Source organism: Rattus rattus, chromosome 10, assembly GCF_011064425.1.
Source record: "Rattus rattus isolate New Zealand chromosome 10, Rrattus_CSIRO_v1, whole genome shotgun sequence".
In the NCBI taxonomy this organism is placed as follows: Eukaryota; Metazoa; Chordata; class Mammalia; order Rodentia; family Muridae; genus Rattus; species Rattus rattus.
Genome location: NC_046163.1, coordinates 60,697,204 through 60,711,106, shown reverse-complemented (window position 1 = coordinate 60,711,106; position 13,903 = coordinate 60,697,204). Strand labels below are relative to the sequence as shown.

The following is a 13,903-nucleotide window of genomic DNA, read 5'->3' as shown; positions in this document are numbered from 1 at the left end:
GCAGAGGAGGAAAAGTGGAGCGTGGGTCTAAGATGTTTGTTGTATCAAGCAGGAAGGCTGACCGCTGCACCTTCAGAGTTGCCATTTGCAAACACTCACTTACCCTAGGCTTACCTGGAGGAAATCAAGCATACACGGAGAAAAACTTGCCCTTCAAAGAAAAATGAACAACCTAAGAAAAGAACAAAAATCCTCCTCAAAATCCCCAACACATAAGAAACTTCCCACAAAGCTGCTAGGCTAGTAAGCTAGTGGTGGGTTTAGAGGAAAGCAGACAGGTTTCCTATGTTTCTGTGAAGAACAGATGTGAATTCTCCCTCCAGTTCATATTTTGTTGTACTCACTCAAAGCCCCAGACTGCTCTCTGGGGAACAATACCACAAAGCTCCTTTTTACCTGGCCCTGCAAATATAACCTTTCCACACACTTTGACTCAGTAAGGATCGTCTATGTGTGCATCCATGCGTGTGCACACAGGAGTGTCCATGGAGGTCAGAGGCTGACATCAGGCGTTGCCAAGCCTGGCTTTTATGTGGATACTGAGGGCCCATATTCACATTCGACACTTTCACGGCAAGCACTTTATTACCCAAGGACCCTTCCTCCCAATTCCAGCAGAGAGGACCTAAGAAATAACAGGCCAATGAGATGCTCCAGTGGATAAGTCACAACACAAGCCTGATGTCCTGAATTTGAGCCCCAGAGTATACATACATAAAGTGGGAAAGGAAACACTGTATCCACAAAGCTGTCACTCATGTACGTGTCTGTGTATGTGCCAGTGTATGTCCATGTGTGCATCTGTCTGTATATCATACACAGACAATAATATTGAATTTTTAAACTACAAAATAACATTAAGGACTGTGGTATTGCTCAGGGGCAGAACAAGGGTCTATCATATGTCAGAGCCTGGGTTGTTTTAGCCCAACCACAGCTATGCAACACTTGAAGAGGTTTCAAAAGATCAGACCATTCCAGTCAGCCTCCTGCTCCTGTGGTCACACTGCTGGCAGGAAGTATAAGTGTCAGCTGGCTTCCTCATGCAGGTATGCTCTGTCCAGCCTCTGCCCTGTGTAGGATTCACCCAATCTCTGACAAGGCAGCATACAGGTCTCAGTGGATGTGGAACCTTCTTCAGGAGCCCCATGCACACTTCTCTTTGAGTCCCTTCCCACCCTCCCTGAGGACACTCCAGCTGTAATACAGTTCTACAAGGACCACTCCTCACAACAGCCCCCAAGATGTTTGCTGGGCTTCCTCCTTCCTAGAATCTACTCTGGGCTGCCATGTTGAAAATTGTTATGAATTCCACCAATCTTCTATTAGAATTCTATTAGGACTCAATCATATTAAAACTCCTTGTGCCCACTAAATACACTGTCTTTTATCCTGGCATACTTTTAAGTCCATCAGTCTTGATCAGTCAAATCTGAGTTATTAAAAACAAAATCACAAAATCATAGCCAATGATTTTTTTTGCATTATCAACGATTTCTTATAAGAAAGTTAAAATTGGCTAGTAACACACATATCAATGTGAACAATACTCTGTGAGAAAGTTAATCATACATAAACTATGCTGGCACTGATTCTATACTATGTAGACTATCATTTTCTAAGACAATCCACATGGAGGAGTTGCACAATAAATTGTGTGGGTTTGTTTTTGTTGTGATTGTTTTGGTTTGATTTCTTGGTTTGTTTTGTTTTCGAGATAGGGTTTCTCTGTGTAGCTCTGGCTGTCCTGGAACTCACTCTGTAGACCAGGCTGGCCTCAAAACTAGAGATCTACCTGACTCTGCCTCCCAAGTGCTAGGATTAAAGGCATCGCCATCACTGCCTGGCAAAACGTGGTTATTTTAATTAAAGCAAAACGGGATTATACAGGAAAAAGTGTTTATAAGCAAAGAGCCCTGTCTTAGCTGTCATGTCAGATAACCTTTCCTGTCTTAGCTGTCATGTCAGATAACCTTTCCTGTCTTGGCTGTCATGTCAGAAAACCTTTCCTGTCTTTGCTGTCATGTCAGATAACCTTTCCTGTCTTTGCTGTCATGTCAGATAACCTTTCCTATAGCTGAACAGATTTACAGCTGCTTCTCTAGTCATCTTTCAGCATGGTTCTCTTCAAAGTCAAGTTACTCAAAGGAAGCTAGTCCCTGTCTGTCTGTCTGTCTGTCTGTCTGTTTGCCCTTTAACCCCAACCCCTTGCTAGCCTCAGTGCCTCCAAACCATGCACTCATTAACATGTACGGTTATCATGCAGACACAGTTCAAGCAACAGGAATACAGGGATGAAAAACTGCCTTCTTTGGGGCAGAATGGAAAGTAATATCACACAGCTGAACTGTGGAAGATCAAGAATAAGAAGTGTCGGGCTGGAGAGACGGCTCAGCAATTAAGAGCACTGGCTGCTCTTCCAGAGCACCCTGATTCAATCCCCAGCACTGGTATGGTGGCTCACAACTGTCTGTAACTCCAGTCCCAGTTTGCCTCGCACTTCTATGGGTACCATACACGCACGGTACTCAGACATACATGTAGGCAAAACACCCATACACATAAAAATAATAAAATGTTTTTATGGGATAAGAAGTACAGGCTTTATTGCTGGGGAAGTCATTAGAACAGTTTTGCATATTCCGATTTCAGATAATTCCAATGCAATTATAGAAATAAAGAGTGAGTATTCCTTACCCAAAAGGCTTAGGACTACAAATGTTCCAGAATTAACTTTGTCTCTGTATTTTGGGGCATTTGCAAATACTCATAAAGATCTTATGAAGGAGACTGAGTATGAACATAAATTCATGTGTCATACCTAATACACACACAATACATACACCTAATACATGCAGCTTTAATAAAGGTTGCATTTTTTAACTGCTACTCTTCACATGAGATTAGATGTGAAATATTCTACTCGTGACCTCTTGTCCACATTTGAGATTTCAGATTCTGGAATTGTTTCTTGGTTGGTTGGTTGGTTGGTTAGTTGGTTGGTTGGTTGGTTGGTTAGTTGATTGGTTAGTTGGTTGGTTGGTTAGTTGGTTGGTTGGTTAGTTGGTTGGTTAGTTGGTTGGTTAGTTGGTTGGTTGGTTGGTTAGTTGGTTGGTTAGTTGGTTGGTTAGTTGGTTAGTTGGTTTGATCAGGGGTGCTATGTGCTTAAAGCTTAGCTGGGTATGGTAGCTCACACCTATAATCTCAGCACCTAAAACATTGAGGCACGAGGATCATCCAAAGTTCCATGGCCAGTCTGGGTTACATATAAAGGGGGGGCCCTAAAACTTCTATTAAATGATGTGTTCCACAGTAATAGTTTTAAGTCACCAAATAAGAAATCTAAAATCCACACTCTCCTCTCCTCTCGTCTGGAACAGCTTACCAGCAGGCCCTGCTCATGTTGAAGCCATCCCTACAACTGCAGACTAACTCAGACATAAAACCTCCTCTAGCTGCTCCTGCACAAGCCCCACCTGCCGCAGAGTAAATTTCTCTTTGCCTGTCAGCCACTCTTGTCTTACTACACCCCACTGAGTTTACTCAGCCCCTGCACACAGCGACTGCCCAACCTGTTTCTGTCCAAGTGAACTAACAGTCCCACTTCAGAGATGCGAGGCTCCACAGAAGATGAGAACAGTGACAGGAGGCTAGAACCTGGTGGTCAGTAGTGTGCCTCAGGAAACGTTTACCCATAGCACAGCATTACTTCAAAGTGAGCTCCTTCAAAGCGAGAGGATACAATGTCTCAAATGAAAGGGATACAACTGTGCCTATTTGGAGACAAAGTTAAAAACCTTTTCAACTATACTTAAACTGAATCCGGTCAAAGTTCAAATACCTCATCCAGAGCAATGTCCCTCCAGCTCACTCGGCTTTCAGTAGCCGTCATAATCACAAATAGATTAAAGGAGAAAAATAGGTATTTAATAAATTCTTGGTTGGGGATTTAGCTCAGCGGTAGAGCGCTTGCCTAGCGAGCGCAAGGCCCTGGGTTCGGTCCCCAGCTCCGAAAAAAAAAAAAAAGAAAGAAAAGAAAAGAAAAAATAAATAAATAAATAAATTCTTCCTGTCTGCAACTACTCTGTAAGATTAATGCTGTTGTGCTCTCCCCTGAAGTGGGCAATGCTACTTTATTACATACGTGACTTGTTTTACATGAAGGTAGCATTAAATATTTAATTTTTCCTTTCACACAGTAAGATGGCAAAGTCCAAAGGAGTAGAGCTAGCTCTGGACGGCAAGATAAAAAAGGGCACAGCCGACTGTGAGCAAGAGAAAAAGCAAACACCCAAAGTCCTGTGAGCAAGAGAAAAAGCAAACACCCAATGGACGGCCCACAGCACCCTGAAGAGATTCCTCAGGAGCATGCAGATGGCAGTAAGTATGGCCAGATGCTCTCCTTAAATGCTCATGTCCGTGTGTTGAATCTTTTTTTTTTTTTTTTTTTTTTTTGGGTCTCCGAACCCAGGGCCTTTTTCTTCCTACGAGAAAACTCCACCACTGAGCTAAATCCCCCAACCCCAACCCCCCCACCCACCCCCCTGTGTTGAATCTTTTGATACCTTCCTGTAGGTATCCTTGATACAACAAGGCTTAATTTCATTGGGCTGGGTAACAAAGAAACTTGGTATCTGGCTAAGGAGTTTATTGTGTTATATTAGAGGACTATCTTGAAGAATCATGGAGAGGGAAAAACTGTTGTTCAGAAAGACCACAAGGAAGACACAAGTTTGTATAGACTCGAACAAAACTAATGACAAGGTGAACATTGCACAGCCCTGTTCCTGAGGGAGGAAAGAAGGGAAGGAGGGAGGGAGGGAGGGAGGGAGGGAGGGGAAAGAGAGGGAGGGAGGGGAAAGAGAGAGAGAGACAGAGAGACAGAGACAGAGACTGAGACTAAGACTGGAGTAAGAGGCTCGGTGCATACTGACCAAAGGCTGAAGGGAAACACAGGAAAGAAGGAGGTAAATGCCTGTGCCTCTGGCTCTACAGAGCAACGCCAACATACCAAAGACCCCAGATACCTTTAAAGGACAGTGTTGGACGCCAGCAAGACAGCCCAACAGGTAAGTGCTGGCTGTGTATGCCTCACAGCCAAGCTGCATCTCCAGAGCCCACCGCAGGAGAAAACCTTCTCCCCTGAAAGTTGTCCTCTGATGTCCACATGTGTACTGTGGCATGCACAACTGCACATTTACACATACCGAATAAGAGAATAAAAGTAATCTTTTGTTCAAAATAGTGTCCCTACTTCATAAAATAAACACATTCATCAAAAATGCCCTGCACCTCACAGACTAGTGGTCATCATCTACAGTTAGTGTGATGGAGAAAACATAAAGAAACAGTTTCTAAAATTAAAGTCAGCTTGACTTGATTGCCTTAGGTCTCTGCCTACTTTGCATCTGTTAGGAATATGAAAACAGCACTGATTTCGGGGCATAGGGGAGGTCATAGAGTAGTTAGGCTCTAAAGCTGCTACAGTAACACAGCTACGTGGTCCAAAGCTTTCTAAAGCACTTACGAGGTCGTGGGGGCATGCTAATGTGAACACTTCATTAATTAAAACCTGAGCTGGCCTGGTAGCACAGACTACAAACACTGTATCTGGAAGGTTGAGAAAAGAGGATTGGAAATGCAAGGTCTTCCTGCATGCGCCACAGCACACATTCAAGCTAGAGTGGGAAACCTATTGTGGAGATCTATCTCAAAAGTGAGAAAAAGCCATGAGGCTGGAGGGGTGACTGTTCTTCAGAGGACCTGGGCTCAATCTACAGCACCCACACTGTGGCTCACAATCATCTGTAACTCCAATCCTGGTGGATCTGACACCCTCTTCTGCTCTCCACGGGCACTAGGCATGTTAAACGGACATACACAGAGACAAAATACATTTTTAAAATAAATAATCATGGGGTTTGTTACCGTTTTAAGACCAAGACTGCATGCACAATCCCCAATACAGAACGGGAAGTGAGAAAATGAATAGCAGGTAAATAGCTTGATCCCCACCTTGTTCTGATTCCCAACCCTAGGAAATCTATTATTTCTCCTTTCAATGTCATCTGAAGCAGGCGAGGAGAACAAGTGGTAAACTTTGATTCTACAAACTGTACCATCAGCTGGGCCATTGGTGTGGCAAGGCATTTTGTCTACTTCACACAGTGTTCTTACACCTTTCTCCAACCCTTCCACACAGCACCCCTAGAATCCTTTCTCCATGGAACGAGCCTTCCCAGTCATCGTATCATGCCAACTCTAAGCATCCTGCTCTCAAGTGTCTGTCATTCCGCAGAAAGGCTCCATGCTGCCAGCTCTCTACCTTACTTCCTGCTGCTCTCTCCCGCCCTCAGAGCTCTGGTCTAGCTGGTTTCCCATGCTTCATGATAATAAGTCTCTGCCCCAGACACTAGGGATTCTGCCTGTTTGAACTGTTGGCCCGTTGCTTCCTGACACACAGATCCGGTACAAATGTCAGTTCTGGACTACTCAATACAAAGCAGCTACTGGAACCTAACTTAAATCCCACCTAAGGCCATTACTTCCTTTTGCATTTGTCCCCACCTCTACAAGATCCATGAAAGGTAGTCTTCCTGACAGTTGTCCTGTTTTGAATCCACAAGACTCAGAAAGGAGCCTGAAACACTGCAGACATTCACTTAACACGTACTGAGTATGGGCTGGCCCCAAACAGCCATCATGAAGAAAACTGAAGAGGCCAATTAGGATTTCATCCCAATCAGCCCTGACACTGGGCTCACCATACGGTCCTGAGTGTGCCAGAGATGCCCCACCCCACCATCTCCACACTTCTTCAGTTCTTTTGCACCATCCAACCAACTGGAAATGGTTGTCAAGTGAGTCCAGCTATTTCAGTTCCATCTTTAACATTTCCCAGTACCCGTATTCCATCCTCTGTTTGTTTTGTTTTCACCACCATCTCCTTCAAACCCTGTTTACAAGTACCAGTGCAGCTTTATTAGACATCCTTCACAATTATTAAGCCCCTTCCCCCTCTCTGTGAATGAGAAAGATCTGGGGCACACTCCACAGAGGTAGGGGAATTATTTCAAAGGTCGCTGCAATATTCCCTTTACTGAGGAGCAAGTAGCCACCTCCCTTTCATTGGGAACTTGGTAAGAAATCAACCAATGTTCTCAATCTGTTTTTTCTACTTCAAAAGTTAGTTGCATTCTGGAGAGAACTCTTTAAGATTTTTATGTATGTGTGTATATGTGTGTGAGAGAGTATATACCATAGGTGTGGTCCCTGCGGAGGTCAGAAGTGAGTGTTGGATCCCCAGGGCAGAAGATGTTCTGAACCATCCAACTTGGGTGCTGAGAAGCCAATTCCAGTTCCTTGCAAGAGCAAGTGCCCTTAACCACTGAGTCTTCTCTCTAGCCTCTGAAGAGCAATACTTGAAGTTATCATTAGCCGTCAGCCAAAATAACATTCCAAGTGTTTGCTCTGCAATGTTCAGAAATATCCAAGCTATGAGCTTGCAAGCTTGAACAGAGCAAGAACTTGCAAGAAGCTAGTTCGAATCTCACCTCAGTAGAATGCTCAGGAGCAAACTACTGAAACAACTTTGAGCTTCAAATTCTGTTGGATGAGAGCAGAAAGATCAACTCTGCTGTGTACCAAGGAGATTAGCTACTGGGCTCTCTCTAGGTTACTGGGCTGTGTTAGGCAAAGGAACTCTAAATAGAGGCCTTCTGTTGGACCTGCAGGGGAGTTAGGTTTTCCACACCTCTTCAACCCACCTCCAACTCCAGGGTTTCAAACAGTTGGTCCCACAGTGGGAGATCAGTCAAGTGCCCTGGCCATCATTTTTATTATCACCAGTAGCTTAAATTGATAATTTATAATTGTTTATTACATTTGCTATAACACTACATTCCTGTAGGGCTTTTCCTTGACATGTTTGAAATTTGTCTAAATTTCTAAGCTCTGTGGGTACCTCTGGCCTCCACAGGCACCCGAGTTCATATGCACATATATTAACACTTACCACACACACACACACACACACACACACACACACACACACACACGATCTTCTTAAAATTTCCTAAGAAAGCAACTACCGTGTTTCAGAAGCCTAGTTGTTTTGATCAGTCAACTGGGCACTTATTTTCATTGACAATTTGGTGCTACTATAATCTAAAGAAAACATCTTTTAAATTATTTTACATAGAAAAAAAGCTATCACAACCAAAATATATACTTGCTATGTTTCTTACCCACAACTAAGATTTTGCATTTCTCCGATAAAACAGTATTTAGTATTTTTGGTTTTTTCCAGACAGGTTTCTCTGTATGCCCTGGCTGTCCTGGAACTCACTCTGTACACCAGGCTGACCTCGAACTCACAGAGATAAATATGCCTTTCTGCCTTCCGATTGCTGGAATTAAAGGTGAGAGCCACCACCCCCTGGCCTAGTATTTAATATTCTAATAATGCTGCCTCCTTTGTGCTTCCTGCTTTCCTAAAGAGCTCCTGTAACCAAAACTTCCACATTCAATATAGATGCAGAGTCTTAAGTCTTATTTACCACTCCAACTAAGAATACATTTCAAATGTGGTCATTTTATCTACATTTTCTCATTCTAACTGAGAAAAATGTACCTAACACACTATCAAAGCCCAGTATTTAGTGTTTGGCTTGATTAAGTGGCATACTCTGAAAAGAACACTCTGGATTCCTAAGCTCTTACGTCCATGCCTCTTATTCTTTGAGACACTTGTTAGTGGAAAAATCTAGGGAGAGGTTTATAGCACATGAAGGTATCAGACCAGCATGCACTGCTATGCAGTCATCCCGCGTGAACTGAAGCAAACCTGGTTTATCTGCAGACTTCTCAAGCGCTTGGCGCTAAGACAGTTTTTAGAAACCTTTTTGAGGAGTGCCACACTGCAGCAGATCACCAAGAGATAAGGGGCAAGAAACAGTATTCCTTAACAGCTCCAGTGCAGAAAGTCCTCATTGTCTGAGGCAGAGGGCCCACTAGCTCTTCCTAGAAGAGTAAGAATGACCTTCCAAGGCCCCTTCCAGATAAGCTAATTCACTTGAACTTTTAAAACAAGGGGCAGCACATACTCGCTTACATTTCTTTATACTAAGTCTGACTTCCCCGAAAGGAAAAACAAACAAACAAACAGAACAGAACATTTCAAATGGGTTTCACATGTAATATAACTGAAATCGCAAGGCCAAAAAACTGAAACACAGGAAATGTGAGATTTTTTTGCACATTTTTAAAAACGGATGATTCAACAGCCTTTGAGAATCCCAGCTCTCTAGAGGCAGGAACCCGTTTCTACCCCAGGCTTCGATGTGGAATGAAACCAACATATGCCACCTTCTTGTATTCCTATTTGGCTAGAAGGAATTCTTTCAGAGCACAGCATAACCACACAGGCCCAATGCTGCACATCTGTAACTCGAAAAAAAAATGCAATTTCAGCTTGGAAAATCTTGGCAAATAAAACTGGACTTTTAAAAACACCGTGTTTAAACAGAAGTCAGGCTTTGCACAAAGCGAAACTACAGAAACAGAAAAGCTGCTGACCACGTGTCCGAGTGCTAAGGGAGTCCCTGAGATAACCAAGGTGCTGCGCCCAACGCCGGACACTCGAAGGATCGGATTTTGGATTCCAGCACTGCCAACCAGCTCCGCCTCACTATGCCCTTGCAGCACCAACAGAGAACAGGGCACACACTTAAAACTAAACCACAGCCAGGTAAACTGAGCTTTCAAAACAAGCTGCCGTGTCTGGGAAACATTACGTATGGCATGATGACATCCGGTTTTATTGCACATGCAGGACAGTCACCACCAGGAACATCAGCACCACCAGGAACACACGGCCATTTACTCGTAATTAAAATGAAATCATCTTTTCACGTTCAGTTCCTCACTCACAATAGCCACACTGTGTACAAGACACTGGCAGACAATCTAGGGCAGCACAGCCCACTGTCTACACCAGTATGCCAACTGCTCACTCCCATACAGGCAAATTCAAGCCCTCTGGCCTTCTGTGGGGTGGGGTTTTCCACAGGTAATGTTGGCTTTTTAACTTGCATATAAATAGCAGATATGAACAGAAATTCTCATGAAGCTGTTTTCTGAAAAGAGCAGCAAATGTAAGCTCTTTCAAAAAAACATATTTTTGTTGGAATATAACACTTCACCAAGTGAAAGCAATACATAAAAGAGATCTAGTGTGATTTTCAAGTGGGTGAGAATTTCTGTTTTGGATAATTGCCTCCATTTGAAAATCAATTACAACGAATGGAACACTAACAAGCCGCTCTCTCCAAGCACAAATAACCCTTGGTAAATGAAGGTAAGGTGTGGACCACGAAGTCAGTTCCCCTCACTAAGAGGTGCAGATACCACAGAAAAGAGATGCTAGCCATGGCAGGTATCTGAAAACAAGAGTGGCCGCCGTCCCCACGTCACAGTACCCTATCATTAGCCCCACTGTGACTCTCTACTTATTTCTAGTCACACTACTAAAATGCATCTTCGCGCCTGGGTTTGTAGCCAATTATCACATCAAGGGCCACATAAAGGAGAACCACTTGAGTCTGCACTATTTGGTAACAAAATACATGGCTACCATTTGCTCATATGCATTTAATATAATTCAGTAGAACTCAAAAATGCCTTCCAAAGCAAACCAAGGACTGTACTCAGTGCCACAGAACTACATTTGAAAATGGTAAATTACGTATATTTTACATTTAAAAGGAGCCATCAAGGAGCCTGCTGTGCGTTCTGAATGCCCGCCTTCTCAGTTTGTTTGGTGCTTTTCCTGATAAACGGGTTAGTTTTTCCAAAGTAATAACAGAACAGAACAAAGCCTTACTCATACTAGACGACAACTCCAAGCATAGTAAACGCTCAAGATGACAACCGCATTTAAGAAAATGGCTTTAAGCCAGTGCTGGGATAGCCCATGTCTGTTACCCCAGCACTCCAGACGCTGTTGCGGGAGGACTGCTGTGAGCTCCAGGGCAGTCTAGGCTGCAGAGTAGGCACCACACCAGCCAGGTACTGCACAGCAAGATCCTACCCTAAAGAACCAAAACGTACTTGTAAGGGCTTTACAGCTCAGTGACAGAGTGCTGGTCTAGTGTATACAAGGCCCTGGATTGGATCCCAAGCACCACACACACAGAAGTTTTATTTTCGAGTACCCTTATAACACACAAGTATAAAAGCATATACAACATTAGGCTTGGGTGCTGGAATGATAGCTTAGCCATTAGGAGAACTTGTTATTCTTATAGAGGTCTTGGGTTCAATTCCCACACCTACACTGCCACTCAAGACCATTCATAACTTATTTTCCAGGGGATCTGATGATCTCTTTTGACCTCTGTGGGCACCAGGCACACACGTGGCACAGAGTCATACATAAATGAATCTCTTATAAAAAGAACACGAGGATGCTAAATGAAAATGTATCATATTGTTATCACAGACTAAGAATCTCACGTTTAATCCCTAATTCAGGAGTTTTATTTAGCACCTATTCCAAGCCAGGCACTGTATTAATCCCTTCCTTCTTAAAGGGTGATTCCAATCTTTCAAACCACCCTAAGAATTGGCATTCTAACCGCCCCCGAGATACAGATGACGAAGATTAGAGACAATTTTTTCTTAAAACATCTGGGATCGCTTAATGCTATGCAACATTCCAAAGGGCATCGAATTTCAAAGCTTGCGTGCACACTACGCCTCTTCTATTAAAAGTCTACTCTGACATCAGAAAAGCAGTCAAAGCCACTCTACTTGCTTAAGTGACTTTAGTCCCAAGACTCATAACTTTTTACAAGAACTCTGATAATCTGCTATGTAGTTTGGAGAAAAACATTCCTACATAAAACAAGAAACAAAGGGCACATTGATATTAAACGGATCTTTCAGGAAATCATCCTGCAACAACAACAACAACAACAACAACAACAACAACAACAAAAACCTATTCTTTTCCTTTTTCTGTTCAGGGAAAGCCGATGGCAACCTGCAAAAGTTTTTTTCCCCCAACAGTGAAATAAAAGCACAGGAATAAAAACGTTAACAAAACAGTCTATCATAATCAAGGTAAGTATTTAAGACATTCACATCACAGCCCTAACTTAATAAGCCAGAAGTTACAAATCGGACTAAACCAGACTAAACCACAAGTTACAAAATGCTAACAATACAAAATTTCTTGACTCTTAGTAATAGTAACCATCCCAAGCCATGTAAACCCAAATAACCAATTATGTATGTGTCCAACGTAGAAAATTTTAGGAACACCCTCCAGGGCACAAAGGGGCAAAGAGACAATAGAGTATATTCTGCATGAGTAATTACAAAAACAAAACAACATTCAGACACAAATTTTAACAATGTATTTCTTGGATTTTACAAAAGCAAAAAAAAAAGTTGTTTTAAGTTTTTATCCTTTTGTTTTCTTAAACAAGTGATGATATGACTAAAATACGTGACTTTTCAAAGAATATATAAAAATTATTTTTAAAAAGGACTTAAATTGATTGCGATTAATCCTGCCTGAGAGAAAAACAAATACAGCACCCACGAGGAAATAAACACACGGCTGCAGAAGCCACCATAACCAGCCAGATCCTGTGCTCGCTAAGGAAAGGGGGCTTTTTGAAAACACCTCAGCCCAACCTGCAATTCACCTGCGACGCTGGCTAAGTCAGATGCCAAAAGAATTTATTCATCTTTCTTAGAGATCTTGCAGAAAAAGCTGGGGGAGCGAGGCACAGAAGTTTTCCTCCGAACTAAAACTTTCAAGACTGCATTTACTAAAACCTGTTTCCACAACGAGATATAGATAGGGTGACTTGGCTGCTATCGCCGACATCAGATCGAAATTAAAGTTAAAAAAAAAAAAAAAAAAAGAACTGGCAGAAAGAAAAAGAAAGGCAAGCCTTTTCAAGCGTTATGCTTCACTTCAGTAAAAAGCTTCAAAACAATAAAAGAAATAGGCTAAGAACAAGGTTCCCCGGCTCTTGACCTTCAAAACAAGACCCCCAAAGGTCTCATCCGAGAGGCAAAGTTTGGAGCAGCGGCCCGGGCTGCCGCACTGCCTGCGGGGCAGCATCGCGACGGTCGCGGGGACCGGGAGGGACGGAGCCTCCAGAGCCCCGAAGCCCGGAGCTCGACCGGCTCCGCTGACCCGGCCCCCCAGCCCCGTACACTTCCGGGCCCCAGCACGCCCACCCGCTTACCGGCATCATTTTGGACCCGAACCGCATGGAAGCGGGGGTCTGGCCGCGGCCTGGCCGAGCAGAAGTGGCCCGGGGGTCGCGGGCCCGGGGAAGCGGAGCGAGAACGAGGTCCCGCGCCCGGCGGCCGACCTGTTGCGAGGCAGCGGCGCGTGAGTCCCCTCAGCCGATCGGGAGGTCACCGAGCCCCGGGCCCACTCCCCTCGCCTGTCCCCGGGACGCGGCTTTGTCTCGGCGCTCGCGACTCCCACCTCCTCCACCTCCTCCTCGCCGAAACCAACTAATCCCGGCCCGGTCCCCACGGAGGCGCGCTGGCCCCGCCCCCCGCGAAGCCCCGCCCGCGGCGCGCCCGGAGGCTTGAGGAAAGGGAGGGGTGGAACGCCGACCCGGGAGGCGAAGGCGCATGCGCAGATTCTGGGGGCGGTGCCAGAGGAGGCGGGAACCTTTGCTCCCGGGGAGGAAAGCACAGGCCGCGGAGCTGCTCCTGAACGCGCCTCCAGGCGGAGCCAAGGCGCGGGAAGGCGGTGCCTCAGGAGAACAATAATCGTAAAACACGGGGATGGAGCCCAGGGCTGTGTCCCTCACCTCGTTGGCAGTTGCGAGTTGCTCAAGAGTTTTGAGCCCTTTGCCTTAGGAGCCGT

General features: G+C 44.4%; 1 protein-coding gene across 2 annotated transcripts in view; it reads right to left on the bottom strand.

The window, feature by feature from the left end:
• The window catches only part of Tp53bp2 (tumor protein p53 binding protein 2), a 53,086-nt gene extending 39,557 nt beyond the window's left edge, over window positions 1-13,529 (bottom strand). For both annotated transcript variants that reach the window (XM_032915747.1, XM_032915748.1), the window contains exon 1: window positions 13,266-13,529. In XM_032915747.1, the coding sequence (XP_032771638.1) occupies window positions 13,266-13,292 (27 nt within the window). In that variant the 5' untranslated portion in view covers window positions 13,293-13,529. The remainder of the gene's footprint in view (window positions 1-13,265) is intronic.
• Window positions 13,530-13,903: the final 374 nt, after the last annotated feature.